The sequence below is a fragment of the Pimephales promelas genome, chromosome 11 (assembly GCF_988280905.1).
Source record: "Pimephales promelas chromosome 11, fPimPro1.hap1.1, whole genome shotgun sequence".
Lineage (NCBI taxonomy): Eukaryota > Metazoa > Chordata > Actinopteri > Cypriniformes > Leuciscidae > Pimephales > Pimephales promelas.
In genome coordinates, this window is record NC_142779.1 from 26,693,479 (window position 1) to 26,712,709 (window position 19,231).

At 38.6% G+C, this 19,231-nt stretch overlaps 1 protein-coding gene across 2 annotated transcripts in view; it reads left to right on the forward strand.

Annotated features, from left to right (window-relative positions):
- Positions 1-19,231, forward strand: part of ttc7a (tetratricopeptide repeat domain 7A) — a 94,971-nt gene that overhangs the window by 50,072 nt on the left and 25,668 nt on the right. For both annotated transcript variants that reach the window (XM_039653295.2, XM_089117241.1), the window contains 8 exons: positions 5,064-5,127; positions 9,327-9,464; positions 11,760-11,843; positions 12,659-12,763; positions 16,565-16,682; positions 16,803-16,860; positions 17,968-18,040; positions 18,299-18,459. In XM_039653295.2, the coding sequence (XP_039509229.2) occupies positions 5,064-5,127; positions 9,327-9,464; positions 11,760-11,843; positions 12,659-12,763; positions 16,565-16,682; positions 16,803-16,860; positions 17,968-18,040; positions 18,299-18,459 (801 nt within the window). The remainder of the gene's footprint in view (positions 1-5,063; positions 5,128-9,326; positions 9,465-11,759; positions 11,844-12,658; positions 12,764-16,564; positions 16,683-16,802; positions 16,861-17,967; positions 18,041-18,298; positions 18,460-19,231) is intronic.

Here is a 19,231-nt window from a genome sequence, read left to right on the forward strand (position 1 = left end):
GGTCTTCTGGGGACAGTGAGGTATGGGCTGTAGACCCGGGCCTCACCTCGGCTGGAGGGACCGTCTCGATTGCACCCTTCGCCAGCAGGGTGCAATCTCCGCTCTCGTGACCGGGGCATAGCCACCGACCACCGTGGAGTGAACTCCCCTAAAGCGGGGAGGAGACCTCGCGAACTGAGTCGCGTAGCCGAATCTGATCGCTCTGATGACGCAGCGGGACAGGCCGGGGAGCTCTAGCCGGGCTCCCAGGAACTGAACCAGCGGAGTCATGCGAACCACAGACGTCCCCCCGGAGGGGCAGCGGTACAGGGAGACCGGCATGCGCACAGGAGTTACCCTGTGCGGATGCACAGTCGATCCCCGTTCCCCGACAGAAGAGACCAGGGAAGGCAGAGCGTTCCACGGGGGTCTGTTCTGCCGGGGGTCTGGCGATAGAGGGGGAGGGGAGTGGTGTAGTCGGGGGACGGCACACGCTCCCATCCGCACCCTCAGAGACAGAGAGGAATGAACGGGGCGACGCACTGGACGTCGTGCGCGCTCATTCCAGTCTGTGTGCTCAATGACAGTGTCAGCTTTTCCTCAACCAGCTAAAGGAGCTAGCTAGAACAAAAGATTCTCCACCGGCCCTCCACCGGGGAAGGAGGGGCCCTGCTACCGCCTCCTGAGAAAAACCATGACACTATCACTGAGCGGCCCGCCTCAGGAACATCGCTTCGCCTGGCGTTTAGCGGGGCACACGGCCTGAGGGGGGGGGGGGGCGCTTACCTGTGGCCTCCTCCGCGACGCGAACCGGCTGAAGGCTGCTGCTGGGGCCGCGTGGGAGGGAAGGGAGCCGCAGGGGGGCGTCCTCGGCGGCGAGCTGGCGGAGGCGTCTGAGCCGACGGCTGGTTGGAGGCAGCAGCTGTCCGTCGGGGCAGAGAAACCGCCTTCGTCTGCTCCTAGGCGGTCGAGAAGTGCTGGGCAAAGTCCTGGACCGCACCGCCGAACATTTGGATGATGCTCCTGGACCACAGCGGTGGGCATCACCTGACCAAGGGAGCGAGCGACCGCCTCCGTGACCCGTTTAAGGGCAAGGTAGGCGGCAGGCTCGCAGCTCGCTTGGTCCGTCCCCTCCTCGTGCACAGTCCTGAGCAGCTAGCTTTGTAGGTGCTCATCATATGCAGGGCGGAGGCTGCCTGTCCCGCCGCTCTACCGGGGGAGCCCCAGCGTACCCACAGACAGCCGCATCGCCGAGGGGAGGAAGGGCGGGGAACTGAAGCACGCTCTTTTTTTTTTTTTTTTTTTTTTTTCAGTGCGTGTCAGTTCCGCATGCAACTCGGGGAAAAAAAGGAAATTGGGGTTGGCCGTGGCCGTAAGGCGGCAGCGTTACCCAAAAAACAATTATCCAGCCACGAGAGATCGGGAAAGGGCGGAGTTCCACCCCCACCCGATGCTCACGGAGGCCCGAGATAGCACGGCCATCATCGCGGGATCAGACACGGCGAAGCCGACGCTCCCGAGGGAGGCAACGCGGCCGCATCCTCACTTCCCGAGGAGTCAAGCCCGCCTTGTGATGCTGCGATCGTCATCGCATCACTCTCTGGAGCGCCGAGCAAAACAGACGGTACCTCAGAGAGGCAGACGTCTGAAGCCATACAGCGCTCACTGGCTCTAACACTGAGCGGTGGGTGTGACCCGAGGAACTAACGTCGGGGTTTTTTGTCACACATTCACCGTCATATCACCCTATCCGCGAGTCGAAGAGCTTCTATTTTAAGAAGCAAAACGAGTAACGGACACGGGGACTCTCACTATCAGATCATTGAGTCTCGATCACAGTGTAGAGATGCTCATGTTCCCATTCAGAAGGAACATGAGACATCCGCGAACGCTGCTCTGCATGCTGAAGCCCAGGCACACACAGAGCAGCGATCGCGACCATCAGAAAATGACATGAGACGAACGCACCCAGAAGAACACGGGCGAGTCGTCTTTAAAAAGACGTGCCGCGTGCAGCTCTTTCACTTAGAGAGGAGGAAATTCACTCTTTCAGCGCTGAGGCGACCAGGGAGAAGCGCAAAGTCTGGCAGACCACTGCTCAGATCGCAGGCAATGCAGAGTCTCACTGGGTACCGCCGTCACACCAACACTGAAGAGGACGCTCGTCTCGAAGAGTCTTGAACAGTGAGAATGGCTTTCAGGAGTGAAGAGTTCTCTTGGCTCCGAAGCGAAAACATACTGCGGTTGCGTTCACTTCCTCCTTTTATACTCACAGAGTAGGGCGGAGTACGCTATGCAAATTTCCGCAGCCCCAATGCATTGCATGCCATTGGCTCGTTTTTAAATACTCGAAGAGGATTGGCTTTCTATGCGAAAACCCCAATCTCCGTCACTTCTGACGTAACTCGAAGTGACTACGAAAGGGAACTCATTTAGACCATACTAGACTTAGACATACTTCAAATTATATACTACTTCATATTAGTGTACTCTACTAAGACTGCTAAGAAACCACATGAAAAACATTCAAAAAACCCTAAGGTCACACACACACACACTGTAACGTTACAACCGCATTTAAATGGTACATATCATGCTTTTAAATCATTCATTTTTACATATAAATCATACCGTTGTGGTCTATATAAAACATAACTGCAATGCTTGGGTCTGAATTCCTCATTATTATAGCTCCACAAGCCTCTTTTCTACCCCTTTTCTGATGTGCGTCTTTGAGTGACCCGTTTCAAAGCAGCCCCTTTAAATAAAAAGGAGATGCGTCATACCCCGCCCGCTCTCCAGGTCGATGAGTTCACGGCCAGTTCAACTCCCTACGTTCGGCCATTATTGTAGTTTGATTAGAGATATACGATTATATACGATACCTTCAAAGAACATTTTTATTCACACGTTAATAAAATGTCAACAACAGAAGACTTGTCCATCAAGCCATTCGAGCCAGAGCGAGCGAGTGGATAAAGACGACGACGAACCTGCAGAAGAACCTCTTCAAATGGATGTATGTGAGTTAACTGTTTTGTGTTATTAGTGAAAGTCGACTATTCCTCTTGTTAAAACAAGCACACTGACAAAATAAATGACTACGGTCTAATCTTAAAACAAAAAATCTGTATTGATAATGTGATACGTTTAGAAAAGCATCAGAAAACACAGCAACTAAATGACCATTGAGGAAACTCAAGAACAATAATACTGCAGACGTGTAACGTTACTTAAAAAAACAAAAAAAAACAAAGAAAGACAAAGGTACTGCTAAACCATGACCACCATGTGTTTTAAGAAAGTAAAGTACTTTATTTTTATTAACGATATTTACAACTTATCGAAATGCTCTGTTCGTCGTCTCCAAAGATAGAAGGAATCGGCAAATCGGGAAGTCAATCGGCAAACCCTTCTTTATACTGGCGGAGGTTGTTGAAGTGGGAATCCTTGAAGTGCTTCAGGTCACTACATCCAAAAACCGAACATTTTGACTTGCCCTCTCGTAACTTCTGCATCATTGAGCTCGGACTACAAAATCGGAGCGAGAAATAATAATGGCGGATTGCTCGAAGTTTTGGACCGGTAGTCAATGTCCTTATTTGGCAGTTCCGCTGCAAATACGGTGACGCTGTAGTTCAAAAAACGTCATAGAAAGCAGAAAAATCTGAACAGGTTGAAAAATATGACCAAAACAGAATATAAAGATATAAACGAAGCACCTGAAGAGAATAATTTCATCTTTTCTGTACTTATAAACACTCCAAATATACAACAAAATGCATTTAAGGGCTAAAAAAGTGGATTTTGCATGATATGTCCCCTTTAAATACTGGAGTGAATTTATTCCATGAAGGTACGGAACACAACTCACTTGAATTTGAGATGATTGACCGTTTGGTGACCATAACATGTTTGCTGACGTCTTGCATGTTTGGTATCTGCTATTTTTACCAAAATAATATCATAGCCACCTATTTGAGCTTTGCTCTACAAAAATGATAATGTTTATGCCGTTATTAAAGACGTTTCTAGCAAGTTTTAGCTTATTGCAAACATGATTTAGGATTTGAAAGCCTGTTTCTAGCCTGTTTAACACATTGCTAACATGATTAAGTATGATGCTAGCATGTTTCTAGCATGATTTATCATGTTGCTATATGTTTTAGCACATTGCTAGCATGTTTAAACAGCTAGTACATTTCTAGCATGTTTGTAGCATTTCAGCACATTGCTACCCTGTTAAATAAGCAGGTTTCTAGGCTTTACTGGTGGCAGACAGACAGACAGACAGACAGATCGACAGACAGATTCTCTAAAAAGATTTTTGTATGAAAGTTTGATGAAAGTCTATAGGATTGTTCAGTTTAGGAAAACTGCTAGTCAGATCAGTTAGAAAAGATAGCAGACTGAGTCATCTTGGAGTTCTATGCCGAGTTTGTGGGTCATATCTTTGTCAAGCTAGAATAATGTCTTAATTTTAAGCAGTTTTATGTATAGTAAATCTCCCTGCTATCATTAAATTGTACTGTGTACATCAGCCATTTGACAATATTGATCGATCACTAGAGTCAGATAGCTTCGAACAAGGAGATGTGCTGAGGACAGTGCTGGGTTTGTTTGCCTGCTTTAATATTCAGGACACGGCAGAAGGCTATGTTGTGAATAAAACATACTGTAACTGTACCTGTGAGTCTGCAGACTCCAGGCAGAGAAAGGAAAAATACAAGAGAAATGAAAAGAGATGGAGAGCTTTGAGAATATGTCTGAAGAACAGAAATTAAAACAGATAAAAGGAATATTCCAGTTTATTATTCCTGGTACAGCTCAGTAACATGGGATGGGATGTCATGGAAATGAAGGGATGTGATGGAAAGAAGGGGATGAGAGAGAACAGGCTGTAAAGAAAGAGGAAATTGTTCAGGATACCAATTAAACATTTTAATAAGGGGACAGCTGTGAGGATGGCAGTAAGTCCTGTGAGCTCAGACTGACATATGTAACTAGAGACTGACCATAGAGACTGACACACACACTTGTGACGTGTTTTTTCTTTTTTTCTTTTTCCTGTTGCCACCCTGTAGAGCTTTCTGTCCGCAGGACGTGGTTGAAGAGGCGGTGCTGGTGCTCCTCATCACAGAGTCAATGGTGAGACGGTCTTTCTCGCATTCATCCTTTCTTCCTTGACATGCTGTGCATCTCTTCTTCTTAGCTGCATCTTAAGAACTAGTGCATGAATACTATATAGTATACAGGAATAGTTCACTGACAAATCTGAATATATTAATAATATTTTAATCTTAATAATTTACTTATCAAATCACCTTCATTTTGTTTCAAACCCATAAGTTGTTATTTTTAGGTAAAATTTTTTTTTAAGAATGCTCCTCTTTTCCATACATAGTTTAGTGTGACCTCTAAATTGTCCTCAAAAGGGGGATGAAGTTGGATAGCCCTGAATATACTTTATTTGCCAGGCAAACAGTTCAGTTTAATTCAATTAAAGTTTATTTGTTTAGCACTATCACAATGCTTATCGATTCAAAGCAGCTATATTGTTTCAATGTTACAATATAGTAAGTATTCTGTTATCGACCAGAGATGAGTGTATCAAAGTAATATCCATATGGCAGTAATAAACAGTTATAATATAGTTCATTGTGTGGTTGGTTATCTTCATGTATTCAGTTAAGCTAAGCTAACACAACAAACATGCTAAACAGCAATTACAACTTGTACTCGTAATTATTACAATATAAGGGTCATTTTATAATATGAGGATAGTTTTTTAAAGTTTTGAATGTCGATCCAAAGTTGTGATCCATTTGGCAAATTGGCAAAATATTATATTTGGTACTATTTCATCAGATATAATTCTAGTACAAATTTATGAGAAGCATAATGTGAATGCTTGGCTAAAGAGATACATGTTTTATCTGATTTAAACAGAGAGAGTGTCTGAGCCTCAAACATTATCAGAAAGAAAGACCATTTTATTATGTAGGAGCCAAGTGCAAAACAGTTACAGTACATGCATTATTCACCACCTGGTCATTAATGATAGTAAAGACATTTATAATATACACTATATAAAGAATCCTGAATTGGTTTTTTTTACGGTTTTCAAAAAAATAGGAAACTGTTTTCAACATTGATATTAATAAGAAATATTTATTGGGCATTAAATCAGCATATTAGAATTAGATTAGATTTCTGAAGGATCATGCGATACTCAAAATTGGGTAATTATGCGGATAATTGAGCTTTGCCATCAGTAAATTAGGAAGGAATAAATTACCTTTTAGAATAAAAAAATGATTAATATAAATGGTAATTATATTTCCAATTTTTTCGAGTTTTTACTGTGTTTTTAATCAAATAAATGCAACTTTGGTAAGGATTAGACATTAATTAAAAAAAAAAATATTGCTGTTTTCTTGCAGAAATGTTTTCTATCAGAAATCTTCAGATATGTAGGATTCATTTCCACATTTATATCTTTCCACACTAACTATGACTTTTGGCTTCAATTAACTCCTAATTTCCTGCTTATTAATAAGTAATATGGTAGTTTTGTAGCTTTTAAGTTTAGGTATTGGGTATAATTAAGTGATATAGAATATGGTCACAGAATAAGGCATTAATGTGTGCTTTATAACTACTAATAAACAGCCAATATCCTAGAAGAATGCATGCTAATAAGCAACTAGTTAATAGTTATGATTGAACCCTAAAATAAAGTGTTACTATTTGGTTTTCACCAGTGGTTTCTGACTGTGGCAAAACTGTGCATTTTTAACATCAAGGGCTTTAATGTACACTCTAAAAAATGCTGGGTTGTTTTAACCCAATTTTGGGTCAAATATGGACAAACCCGAAATGTTGGGTTAAAAATGTAATGTAAAAATTTAACCCAACGGCTGGGTTAGTCCATATTTGACCCAAAGTTGGGTTAAAACAACCCAGCATTTTTTAGAGTGTAATATGCAACTATGGACGTTGTTTTTAATCATATAAAATGTGGTTATGCTTTATTTCGATTCTACTAATTATAAGAAACTTTGCAACTACACGTCAACTAACTCTCCATAGAATATTAGTTTACCGTAGTAGACTGATAGTAGACTGTTAGGTGTTTGTAATAAGTTGACATAGTTGAAAATGTACTTATAGTCAGTAGAATATCTTTTGAAGAAGCATCAAATTAAAGTGTTAGCAGAAATTAAGTAGACACTGCTAATACTCTAATGACTGGTAGTTGACATATAGAGTTACTTATATTCAGTTGAATGTCTACTGGAGGAGCATCAAAATAAAATGTTATGAAATATTAAGGGTGTTGAAGCTGGATAGTTCACCAAAAAAAAAAAAATAATAAATAAATCCTGTCAATATTTACTCACCCTCAAGGCTTATGTGGTGTTATTTTAGCAGTGGAATATAAAAGGATATGAATATCAAATGTAGTATTTAGAATCTAACATTTATTTAACTGCTTTAGATAAAAAGTATCTGACAAACAAATGAAAAATCTTAGACATTCTACTAAGTATAAGTAACATTGCAATTACATATGAATGAACTCTTATTAGAGTGTAAGTAGACTGTTTGCTTAAGGCGTTTTGTATTTGGTTGTATATGTACACAATTCGGTTCTTGAACATTTCACTAAGAAGCTGATGAGTTGAATCAGATGTGTCAGATACGAGAATCATCAGTCCTGAAGGTTCTCCTACAGTCCCTGACAAAAGAAATAGCTCATATGAAAAGCTAAAACCCTCCCAAATTATGTTTAATGCACTGAAATAAATTGGTTTCACTGAAAGAAGATTTATCATTTAAACAAGACAGAAAGGTCAAATTTTGGCAAGACAAAAGTTTTGTCGCCTATACAGAAACTGAACAAATTAACTGCAAATACAAAAATATGTCAGCAAATTGAATAGTGGTGCTGTGAGATCCAAATTTAATATCTTGTATGACTTCCATGAGCTTGAAGGACTACATCCATGCGGTTTGGAAAGGATTCATACAATTTATTGATGAAGTCATCAGGAATAGCAAAGAAAGCAGTCTTGCCTCCCAGAGTTCATCAATATTCTTTGGTTTCGTCTTCCACGCTTCCTCTTTCATCCTACCCCACATATGCTCAATGATGTTCATGTCTGGTGACTGGGCTGGCCAATCCTGGAGCATCTTGATCTTCTTCGCCTTGAGGAACTCTGATGTGGAGATGGAAGAATGCGATGGAGCACCATCCTGCTGCAGAATTTGGCCTCTTTTATGGTTGGGAATAATAGAGGTAGCTAAGATTTCTTGGTATTTTAGACTATTGATGTTGCCTTCCACCCTGCAGATCTCTCGCACACCCCCATACTGGATGTAACCCCAGACCATGATTTTTCCGCCACCAAACTTCACTGTTTTCTGGGTGAATCTCGGATCCATGCGGGCTCCAGTAGGTCTCCTGCAATATTTGCGGCGACTGTGGTGTAATACAACAGAAGATTCATCTGAAAAATCCACCTTCTTCCACTTTTCCAGCATCCATCCTTTTAGCAGGTTGTGAGCCTTGGCAATTGGGGTGAAGCACAATATCAAGTCTTGTCTAAAATACCAAGAAATCTTAGCTACCTCTTATATTCCCAACCATAAAAGAGGCCAAATTCTGCAGCAGGATGGTGCTCCATCGCATTCTTCCATCTCCACATCAGAGTTCCTCAAGGCGAAGAAGATCAAGATGCTCCAGGATTGGCCAGCCCAGTCACCAGACATGAACCTCATTGAGCATATGTGGGGTAGGATGAAAGAGGAAGCGTGGAAGACGAAACCAAAGAATATTGATGAACTCTGGGAGGCATGCAAGACTGCTTTCTTTGCTATTCCTGATGACTTCATCAATAAATTGTATGAATCCTTGCCAAACCGCATGGATGCAGTCCTTCAAGCTCATGGAAGTCATACAAGATATTAAATTTGGATCTCACAGCACCACTATTCAATTTGCTGACATATTTTTGTATTTGCAGTTAATTTGTTCAGTTTCTGTATAGGCGACAAAACTTTTGTCTTGCCAAAATTTGACCTTTCTGTCTTGTTTAAATGATAAATCTTCTTTCAGTGAAACTAATTTATTTCAGTGCATTAAACATAATTTGGGAGGGTTTTAGCTTTTCATATGAGCTTTTTCTAAATCCAATTGATTAATTTAAAGTCAGGTTAATAGCAGGTGTTCACAAAATCTACAAAATAGATAAGCGACAAGACTTTTGTCAGGGACTGTAGACTAGGATCTAGAGACACAGCTTTAACAAAACTCCTGAGGCTCTCTCTGTTGTCCCGTATAGGCCAGTGGCGAGGCAGTGATCAGCCGCACCCCAGAGCACCGGGAGGCGAGGGAGAGCAGCATGCAGGACGCCTCCTCGGTCTATGACCTGCTGAGCATCGGCATGGCCAGGAGGGGGCAGTACTCCATGCTGTCCGAGGTAAGATGTGTCAGCACAGATCAGTATCGACCCCATGCTTTGTAAACAGGAGCAAGAAAGTGACCTGAATTTTATGTAGTGGCTTCTTTCACCTTCTTTTTCTTCGCAAGTCGCCTCTTCCAATCTTTCAATCTCTCTCTCAATTTCTCCTAGCTGTATGGGTGATTGTTTTCCCTTCTTCCTCCGCCCTGTCCTTTCAGTAGTTGAGCCGTTGCGTGATGGTGAGCGTTTACTCAGAGACGTTCTCAGGTGAATCTGAATCTAAGCTCAGTGTTTTCAGTAGGTTCATTTCAACTGAATCCATGTCATTTCACTGAAAAGCCACATTACACTGCCATTACTCGCCATTATCAACAAATGCCTGCATAGAAATGTTAATCCTGTTCTCATCAATTTTATCCCCACTCTCTCATGCATGTGCCATGATGTGATGTGTACAGGATACACACAATCCCCTATCGGTTCTGAAAACAACAATATCCTTTCTAGAAATGCTGAGCAATGTCAACCACATTAGGGTCATTCCATGTCAAATCAACTAAATTTCAGAAATTCCCCGGATGAAACTTTGAATTTTGTTTATAATTTTTTCTGAAGAAAGACAACCATAAATAGTGACGTCAAGTCACCTTTATTAATATGGTGCTTTTTACAATACAGATTGTTTTAAAGCAGCTTTACAGGGATAACAGGAAAATAATGCAACAAAGTATGTTTCCTAATTTAAATTAATTTACATTAAATGTAATTATTGTAATTATTATATAGTAATCTACTATTTTTTTACCTGAGATTTAAAGCATGGAGATTGGTAGGTCTACTAGTAAAATCTGTTAACTTTTGCAATCTTTGTTGCATTATATGCCAACAGTGACAGTTCAAAAATGGGAAAAGCACTACTTGTGTTTTGTGCCCCAAGTTTTTGCCTGTAACTCAATAAGTATTAAAGATATCTTAAAATCCTTTTAAATTCTGGTTTTTAACAAACTTTTCTTTTGGTTTCTTAATTGTAAAGGCCCTCCATGGTTCAATCCCAGAGATATGGAGATCTTAATGGGTTTCCATAAAGTTAATTGGTCAATTACACACATTTTTAGTGGTTGAAGAGCACTTTTCTTTTAAAAGCTGATACTTATTGGATTTAAAGCTGAATACCTTTACTTTATTCTAGTAAATGTATGTTGTTTCCCTCCATCAGAAAAATTGCATGTAACACACCTGCCAAAAATTCACTGAAATGGTCAAGTTGAGGCACATTAACTTTCTCGCAAAAGTGTATTTCTAAGATTCTATATTTTAACCAGGTTTAGGGATATTTGGATGAAAGGATTTTGTTCATTTTAACAGCTTCTGAAGCTACCAAGAGTTCAATTATGCAGTATCATCATCGGTAACTACACATTACCACATTGAAATCTCTATATATGTGTGATTGAACCAAATGGGGATTAAAAAATGAAGATTCTAAAAGAATAGTTTATTAAGAGTTAGAATCTAGAAGGATATTAAGATGTCTCTAATACTTTTAGAGTTACATGTACGCAAACTTTGGAAATATTATATTTATGACACTCAGATATGTTCTATGCCATTGTGTTGATAGAAAAAAAACAAGATATATTCCTAGTTTCAACATTATTTGTTGTTAAGATATTCCTCTTTAAAAAAAAAAAAATCAGCTGCATGCAAAGTGACCCACATTTGGTTTTCAACCACTAAATATGTGTACAATGACCATTTACTTTATGGAAACTCATTAAGATTTCCATATCTCTGGGATTGAACCATGGAGGGCCTTTAAAATGAAGATACCAAAAGAAAAGTTTGTTAAGAACCAGAATCTACAGGGATATTAAGATAGCTTTAATACTTATGGACTTACTGGAATCCAAAACTAAAGTGCTTTTTCCCATTTTTAACTCTCGCCGTTGGCATGTAATGCAACAAAGATTTATAAAGTCAACAGATTTAAATAATAGACCTACCAATCTCTCTGTAAAAAAATAAAATAATAATGTCATTTTACCCACCATTTTACCCACCCTCCACAAAATAGCGGATTACTCAGTTACATTCATGACATTGAATATTTTGGCTTTCTTCTTCATTTATGTATTTCTTTCACCAGAAAAAAAAAAAATCTAAATCAATTATATCAGCCGGGGGCCGATCTGGTTGAGACACGGAATGATCCATTATCATTTAGCTTTATTTCTTCTCTAGTGTTTCTTGGAAGGCTGATTCCATGATTCAAAGTTGTTCTCTGACTTTGTTGTGCTCTATGTTTGCCATCAGTGTTTGGAGCGGGCCATGAAGTTCTCCTATAATGAGTTTCATCTTTGGTACCAACTTGGCTTGTCTTTGATGGCAAGTGGGAAGGTGAGATTCGTGTCCTCTTGTCATCATCAATGTTCTATTCATTTTATTATTCATTTGTTGCTAAATCAACAAAATAAAAGAGATTAAGTAACTGAAAGAAACAAAATACATAAGGTTTTATACAAATTAAACGTGTTTAAATGAGTTCGTATAAATGTTCCTTAGTGCAATTCTTGAAAATTTGTTTGTCTTCATGACAATTTTCCATGTCTTCATGACATGCTTTACAGTATGTTTACCTTAAGTGTAAACTTGACCCTTTCAATATGCATTCAACAGTTGGCCAGAAGTGATGCTTTGTATTAAAAAAAATTATTTGTATCTTATCCCCACCTGTCGTTTGCTTCACAAGAAGATTCTAGAAATCTTTGTGTTCAACTGCAGAAAAAAAGTCAGATACTGTACATCCGGGTTGGAAGGAGGGTGGGTAAATAATGAGAGAATTTGCATTTTTGGTTGAACTATCCCTTTAACTATAACCCCTGAGTCTGAATTGCCATATGTGTACAATGTAAAACAACGCAGTGCTAGAAAGTTACAGATACTTGTTTAGTAACTGGCCACAAATCGTCAACTGCAGTGTTCAGTGACGGTAATTCCCACTCTGCATTTTTCTTTTAGTGTTTTGTCGTAGATATAGTTTCAGAAGTCTCAAATGCATAACCGTTGTGCTCTCCACTTGTCAGTGTTATTAACCTTATGCAAACAAGAATGTTACAGATGTACATTGCGATACTCTAAAATGACCCTGTGTTTAACTTGCATGTCTGCATCTATAAATGAATAAAACCTATATTATTAATGATATTGTACAGAATGAGGGTGCAGTGTCAGTCCTCAAAGAGTGTGTGACGATGAAACCACAGGACCCCATTCCACCTCTGCTTGCAGCAAAAGTGTGCATCAACCAGCTACACTGGGTGAGAAAAACATTTACATTTAATCGTTTAGCCGACGCTTTTATCCAAAGCGACTTACAAATGAAGAGAGCAATAGAGGCAGTCAAATCAACAATATGCAAAATGTCGTGACCAAACTCGGCGAGACCAGGGCAACACACGTGGCACGGATTTTTTTTTTTAAATTAGGTGTTCATACTACTGAGTCAAATGTTGGACGAAAGAAATGCATCTTTAGTAGATTCTTGAAGATGTCTAAGATAAGCTTGGAACAGTCAAGGTAAAGGTCCGTGAAAGGGATTTTGTTTTAGGATGGTGCCACAAGGCAAGTTCACTTGCAAGTTTCTGGAGGGCATGTAGGTCTGAAGTAATGAGTTAAGATATTGGGGTGCAGAGCCAGTGGTTGTGCTGTAGGCAAACATTAATGCGAGCGAAACACATCAAGCACATATGGACAATATGCATGCATATTACATATTTATCCTGCAAAAAAATGTATCTTATATACAAAAATGTCACACAGTTTTATAGAGCAATTAAATTCAGTTAAAGTTCCAAGAGTTTCAGTCTCTAAACATACACTACCAATATATACAATCACCTAAAGGATTATTAGGAACACCTGTTCAATTTGTTAGTAATGCGATTATTTAATCAACCAATCACATGGCAGTTGCTTCAATGCATTTAGGGGTGTGGTTCTAGTCAAGACAATCTCCTGAACTCCACACTGAATGTCAGAATGGGAAAGAAAGGTGATTTAAGCAATTTTGGCATGGTTGTTGGTGCCAGACGGGTCGGTCTGAGTATTTCACAATCTGCTCAGTTACTGGGATTTTCACGCACAACCATTTCTAGGGTTTACAAAGAATTTTGTGAAAAGGGAAAAACATCCAGAATGCGGCAGTCCTGTGGACGAAAATGCCTTGTTGATGCTAGAGGTCAGAGGAGAATGGGCCGATTGATTCAAGCTGATAGAAGAGCAACTTTGACTGAAATAACCACTCGTTACAACCGAGGTATGCAGCAAAGCATTTGTGAAGCTACAACACACACAACCTTGAGGCGGATGGGCTACAACAGCAGGAAGACCCCACCGGGTACCACTCATCTCCACTATAATTGGGAAAAAGAGGCTACAATTTGCAAGAGCTCACCAAAATTGGACAGTTGAAGACTGGAAAAATGTTGCTTGGTCTCGATTCTCGATTTCTGTTGAGACATTCAGATGGTAGAGTCAGAATTTGGCGTAAACAGAATGAGACCATCATGCCTTGTTACCACTGTGCAGGCTGGTGGTGGTGGTGTAATGGTGTGGGGGATGATTTCATGGCACACTTTAGGCCTGTTACAATGCAATTGGGCATCGTTTAAATGCCACGGCCTACCTGAGCATTGTTTCTGACCATGTCCATCTCTTTATGGCCACCATGTACCCATCCTAGGATGGCTGCTTCCAGCAGGATAATGCACCATGTCACAAAGCTCAAATCATTTCAAATTGGTTTCTTGAACATGAGAATGTGTTCACTGTAAAACTTTACTAAAATGGCCCCCACAGTCACCAGATCTCAACCCAATAGAGCATCTTTGGGATTTGGTGGAACGGGAGCTTCGTTCCCTGGATGTGCATCCCACAAATCTCCATCAACTGCAAGATGCTATCCTATTAATATGGGCCAACATTTCTAAAGAATGCTTTCAGCACCTTGTTGAATCAATGCCACATAGAATTAAGGCAGTTCTGAAGGTGAAATGGGGTCAAGCACAGTATTAGTATGGTGTTCCTAATAATCCTTTAGGTGAGTGTATATTTATATATAAACTTTTATTCAGCAGCCATAGACACATTAAATTGATCAAAAGTAAATACTGCACTATTAATCAATGAATCCTGGGGAAAATATGTATCATGAAACACGAAAATAGTAAGCAGCTTAAATGTTTTCAGCATTGATAGTAATAAGAAAAGTTCCTTGAGCACCAAATCAGTAAGAATGATTTCTGAAGGATCATGTGATACTGAAGGCAGGAGGAATTATGCTGAAAATTCCGTTTTGTTTCACACAAATAAATTAAATTATTAAGTAATTCACATAGAAATGAAATCAGCTATTTTAAATTGTAACAATATTTAAAAAATATTGTGTTTTTTTCTGTAGTTTTGATCAAATAAATGCAGCCTGAGTGAGCATAAAAGAGACTTATTCCAAGAACATAAAAAAATCTTACAAACGCCAAACTTTTTGAATCATTGGGTACTTTCCAGCAAAATGATTGAATATGATGAAGACTATGAAATGAAATAAGCAATGTGCATTTCAGGTAAATTCATTTATTTTGGCATCTATAAGTCCTTAAATCCGAATACTTAAATCCTATATAATCCTAACATATTTATTTAAATACTAGCTATTCTTATAACTTTATTTTTTATGGTATGACAAACATTAAATCTGTATTTTCAGTTTTTTTTAATAATATTCAGTGTACAGTATCACTCAGTCTTAGATGGGGGCCCAGATTCAATCACTAATACTGTAATTGACCTCTGTGTTACAACATTAGTAACATTGCCACACCAATAAGACAATGCAATGTACAGTCACGACACTATCAATCAAATACACACTACAGAGATTAGGGCACATCTGGTGAATGCTGAATACAGACCGCATGCCATAAGAGGCTTATAGCACAATAGTGCCGTATAGTCACAGAAACATGATGCATAGGCTTTACTGTCAGATTGCATGCCATCCCAGTCACACTTTAGAGCCCCCCTTTATCATCCCTGCATCAAAACGTTTTAATGCAACTTCTCCTCGGGCAGTTGTCCTTGATGCTGATTCATGTCAACATGTCTAGCATTTAAATTAATGAATATCAAATGACAGAAAGTCAGCTTATTATGCTCATATGAATGATATATAATGTGAATGCATGATTACTTGTAGGGATATGTCACAATTTGCCATCAAATTTTGGGCAGTTGGCATGACCTAAAAAGTTTTTCTTTTTCTTTTCTACACTAAGCTATACAGATCAAAAATTTTGAATAAATACAATTTTTTTAATGGTTTAAAAAGACATTTCTTTTGCTCACCAAGGCTCAATAAAACTCACAAAAGAGTAAATTAAAGCAATCTTGTGAAACATTATTACAATTTAAAGTACTGTTTTATTATCTTTTAAAATTTAATTTATTTATGTTAATTTAGTGCTCAGTTATTACTGGTACTCAATTATTAAAAATGGTTCTTATTATATTGTGGAAACCGCGATAAAGACTTTTTTTTAGGATTATTTGATTAATAGAAAGTTCTATGAACAGCATTTATTTGAAATAAAAATCTTTTGTAACCTTAAAAACATGTCTTTAATGTCACTTTTGATCAATTTAATGCGTCCGTAGCATATGTCACGGTTTCAAAAAAACAAAAAAAACAAAAAAAAATGTTTTGAACATTCAACATAATGATAAATGTTTCTTCAGCACCAAATCAGCATATTAGAATGATTTCTGAGGGATCATGTGACACTGGAGTAATGCATGGCTGCTGAACTGTGTATATTACACATTTTAATGTAAAATATTGGTATTTTTTTATTTAGCTTATGCTTTTGTTCAAAGTGACTTTGACTTTCTTTAGTTATAGTTTATGGTCAATGATGATGTTGGGTTCAAACTCATAACCTTTCAGTTTCCTGCTTCGGTGTTAACCACTACGCCACAGCTCCAATATATCACATCATCACAAGTTGATAACCACAGATATAAATCATCCAGATGTCTAATACATGTTTAAATGTGTGTGTCAGCTGGAGGATGCAGTGTCCCTCGCAGCAGGTGTGGTTGCTTTAGGAGAGTGTGCTGGAGAGTCTCTTCCACAAGCTCATCTGGCCATAGGACTGTGCCGTAGTATGCAGGCAACTGACGGTAAGCCCGTTTATCCTTCTCTGAACCTACAAAATGAGCCAGGCCTCCGGCTGTCCTCAGCTGCTCTCTGCTCTCTCTCTCATGTCTGTGGTGACTCACTGTTTAACTGTGCGTTTGCAGCCACTCTGAAAGCAGACCGCGATGAGTTCAACAGAAGAGCGCTGCAGTCACTACGGAAGTACGCTTGATGTTTACCTTTTTCACTTCAGATTGTGTTTAGGAGGCTTCAGCCACCCACTTTGTTTTGTAATTGTTTGGACTCTTAAAGCCTTTTCTAAACCTCACCTAAGTTGATTGCAGAACTGTTATTAATAATACTGTAAAACACACTGAAATTAGTTTTATTCTCAAAACTACACCACTGTTTAAAAAAGTTTGGGGTCTGTACGATTTTATTATATTTTTGTATGTTTTCGAAAGATGTCTCTTAAACTCACCCAGGCTGCATTTATCTGATCACTAATCAGTTAAAACAATAAAAACAGGAATGTTGTCAAATATTATAACAATTTAAAAATAGCAGTTGTCTATTTTAATATAGTTTCAAAACTATTATTTGTTCCTGAATTTTCAGCATCATTTCTCCAGTGTTCAGTGTCACACATGATCCTTCAGGAATAATTTTAATATGCTGATTTGCTGCTCAAGAAACATTTATTACAAGTTATTATTATCGATGTTGAAAACAGTTGGACAGCTTAATATTTGTGTGCAAACCGTGATACATTTTTTTGATGAATAGAAAGTTCAAACGGCAACAGCTGTTCAACAGCATTTATTTTAAATAGACATTTGTAACAAATATAAAAGACTTTACTGCTATTCTTGATCAATTGGTAAATAAAATTAATTCTTTAAAAAAAATCTTTTGAACAGTAGTTATATATATTGTATTTACTTTCTATTAAAAACTTGTGCTGTCGATAGAAGAATATAATCACGTCATTGATCAGTCTATATAAAAACACTGAAATTGATGACTAATTTGGTGAATGTAAACGTAACAAAATCACTATTCACAGTAAGCATATTTTTTAAATATGAAAATCATGGAATCTTTTAGACCCTTGCCCAAATTGAAGGTGTCATACAAACTTTTGTTAATTTACACTAATTTAATCTGTTAGCAGTCGGTTTCAAATTAAATTGTTTTTAATCCCGTTCACTATATAATTTAACATCACAGTTAATTCCAGAGTGTAAACTTAGCGAAGGGTCAGATGTGAGATGACTGGCAGATGTCAGACTGATGAAGACTTCACATAGACTTGTTTTTTGACTGCAGAGCACAATCGCTGGATCCTCAGGACCCTCAGATCTCCTTTTGCCTGTCTCTGCAGCTCGCTCTGGTTCGACAGGTTAGCATGTTAACACATCAGTCTTGCTGACTAGATGCAGAATTGCATGATGATATCAGATTTCTGTTTTTTACAAGAAAAGAAATGTACATAAATCTCTCTCCTTATGTTTGTAGCTTTTGTTTACACACAATATGACTGTCAAAGTCATTATCTTATCATATTTTGAACTTGTATGAACTTGAATGTATGTGTAATAGTTCACCTGTAATTTCAGTCAGTGCTGGTCCCTAATTTGACCTCTTGTGTTTGTGGTAGGTGTCAGAAGCGATGAAGCCGTTGGAGTTGGCTCTGAATGTTCGCGCTGATGATCTGCACTCTCTACACCTGCTGGCTCTACTACTCAGTGCCCAGAAACACTACCAACATGCTCTTGATACTCTAAAACTCGCCCTTAACCAGCACCCGGACAACTTTAAGTATGTTTATATTTGTTTGTTTTCTACTTTAAAGGGATATAGTTCAACCAAAAATGAAAATTCTGCCGTCATTAACCCTCATTCCAAACCTGTATAACTTTCTTCGGTAACACTTTATTTGAAGGGGTGTTCATAAGACTGACAAGACACTGTCATAAACATGACATAACACCTGTCATAAACATGAAGGAGTCTTTATGAATGTTTATGACTTTTGTCATTAAGTGTCATTCGGTAAATTATGACACTTCTAATGCAACGTTGACATTGTTTAAAATGTCTTTGTTATGACAACTTGACATTAGCCAAGACAAAAATGTCTTGATTATGACAACTTGACATTAACACAGACAGAAATGTCTTTGTTATGACAACTTGACATTAACCAAGAAATCATAACCTGTCACAAATATGTCATAACAGGTCTAATTATCAACCTTAAAGAAGTTATTTAGCTTTGCGTTAACATTACATTACCCTGTCATATGTGGTTGGTTTTGACTTTGGCCGTCATGACACCATAACTCTGTCATGAATATTTTACTTGTCCTCAAGTAAAGTGGAACACATTGTACTAGTTATAAAGATGTCATTAAGGGTTATTACACTGTCAAATGCTTTAACAACAGTGTCATTAATATTTCCCCTTACCTCAAGTAAAGTGGAACGCGTTGGACTAGTTATAAAGATGTCAGGTTATGATTTCTTGGTTAATGTCAAGTTGTCATAACAAAGACATTTCTGTCTTTGGTAATGTCAAGTTGTCATAACA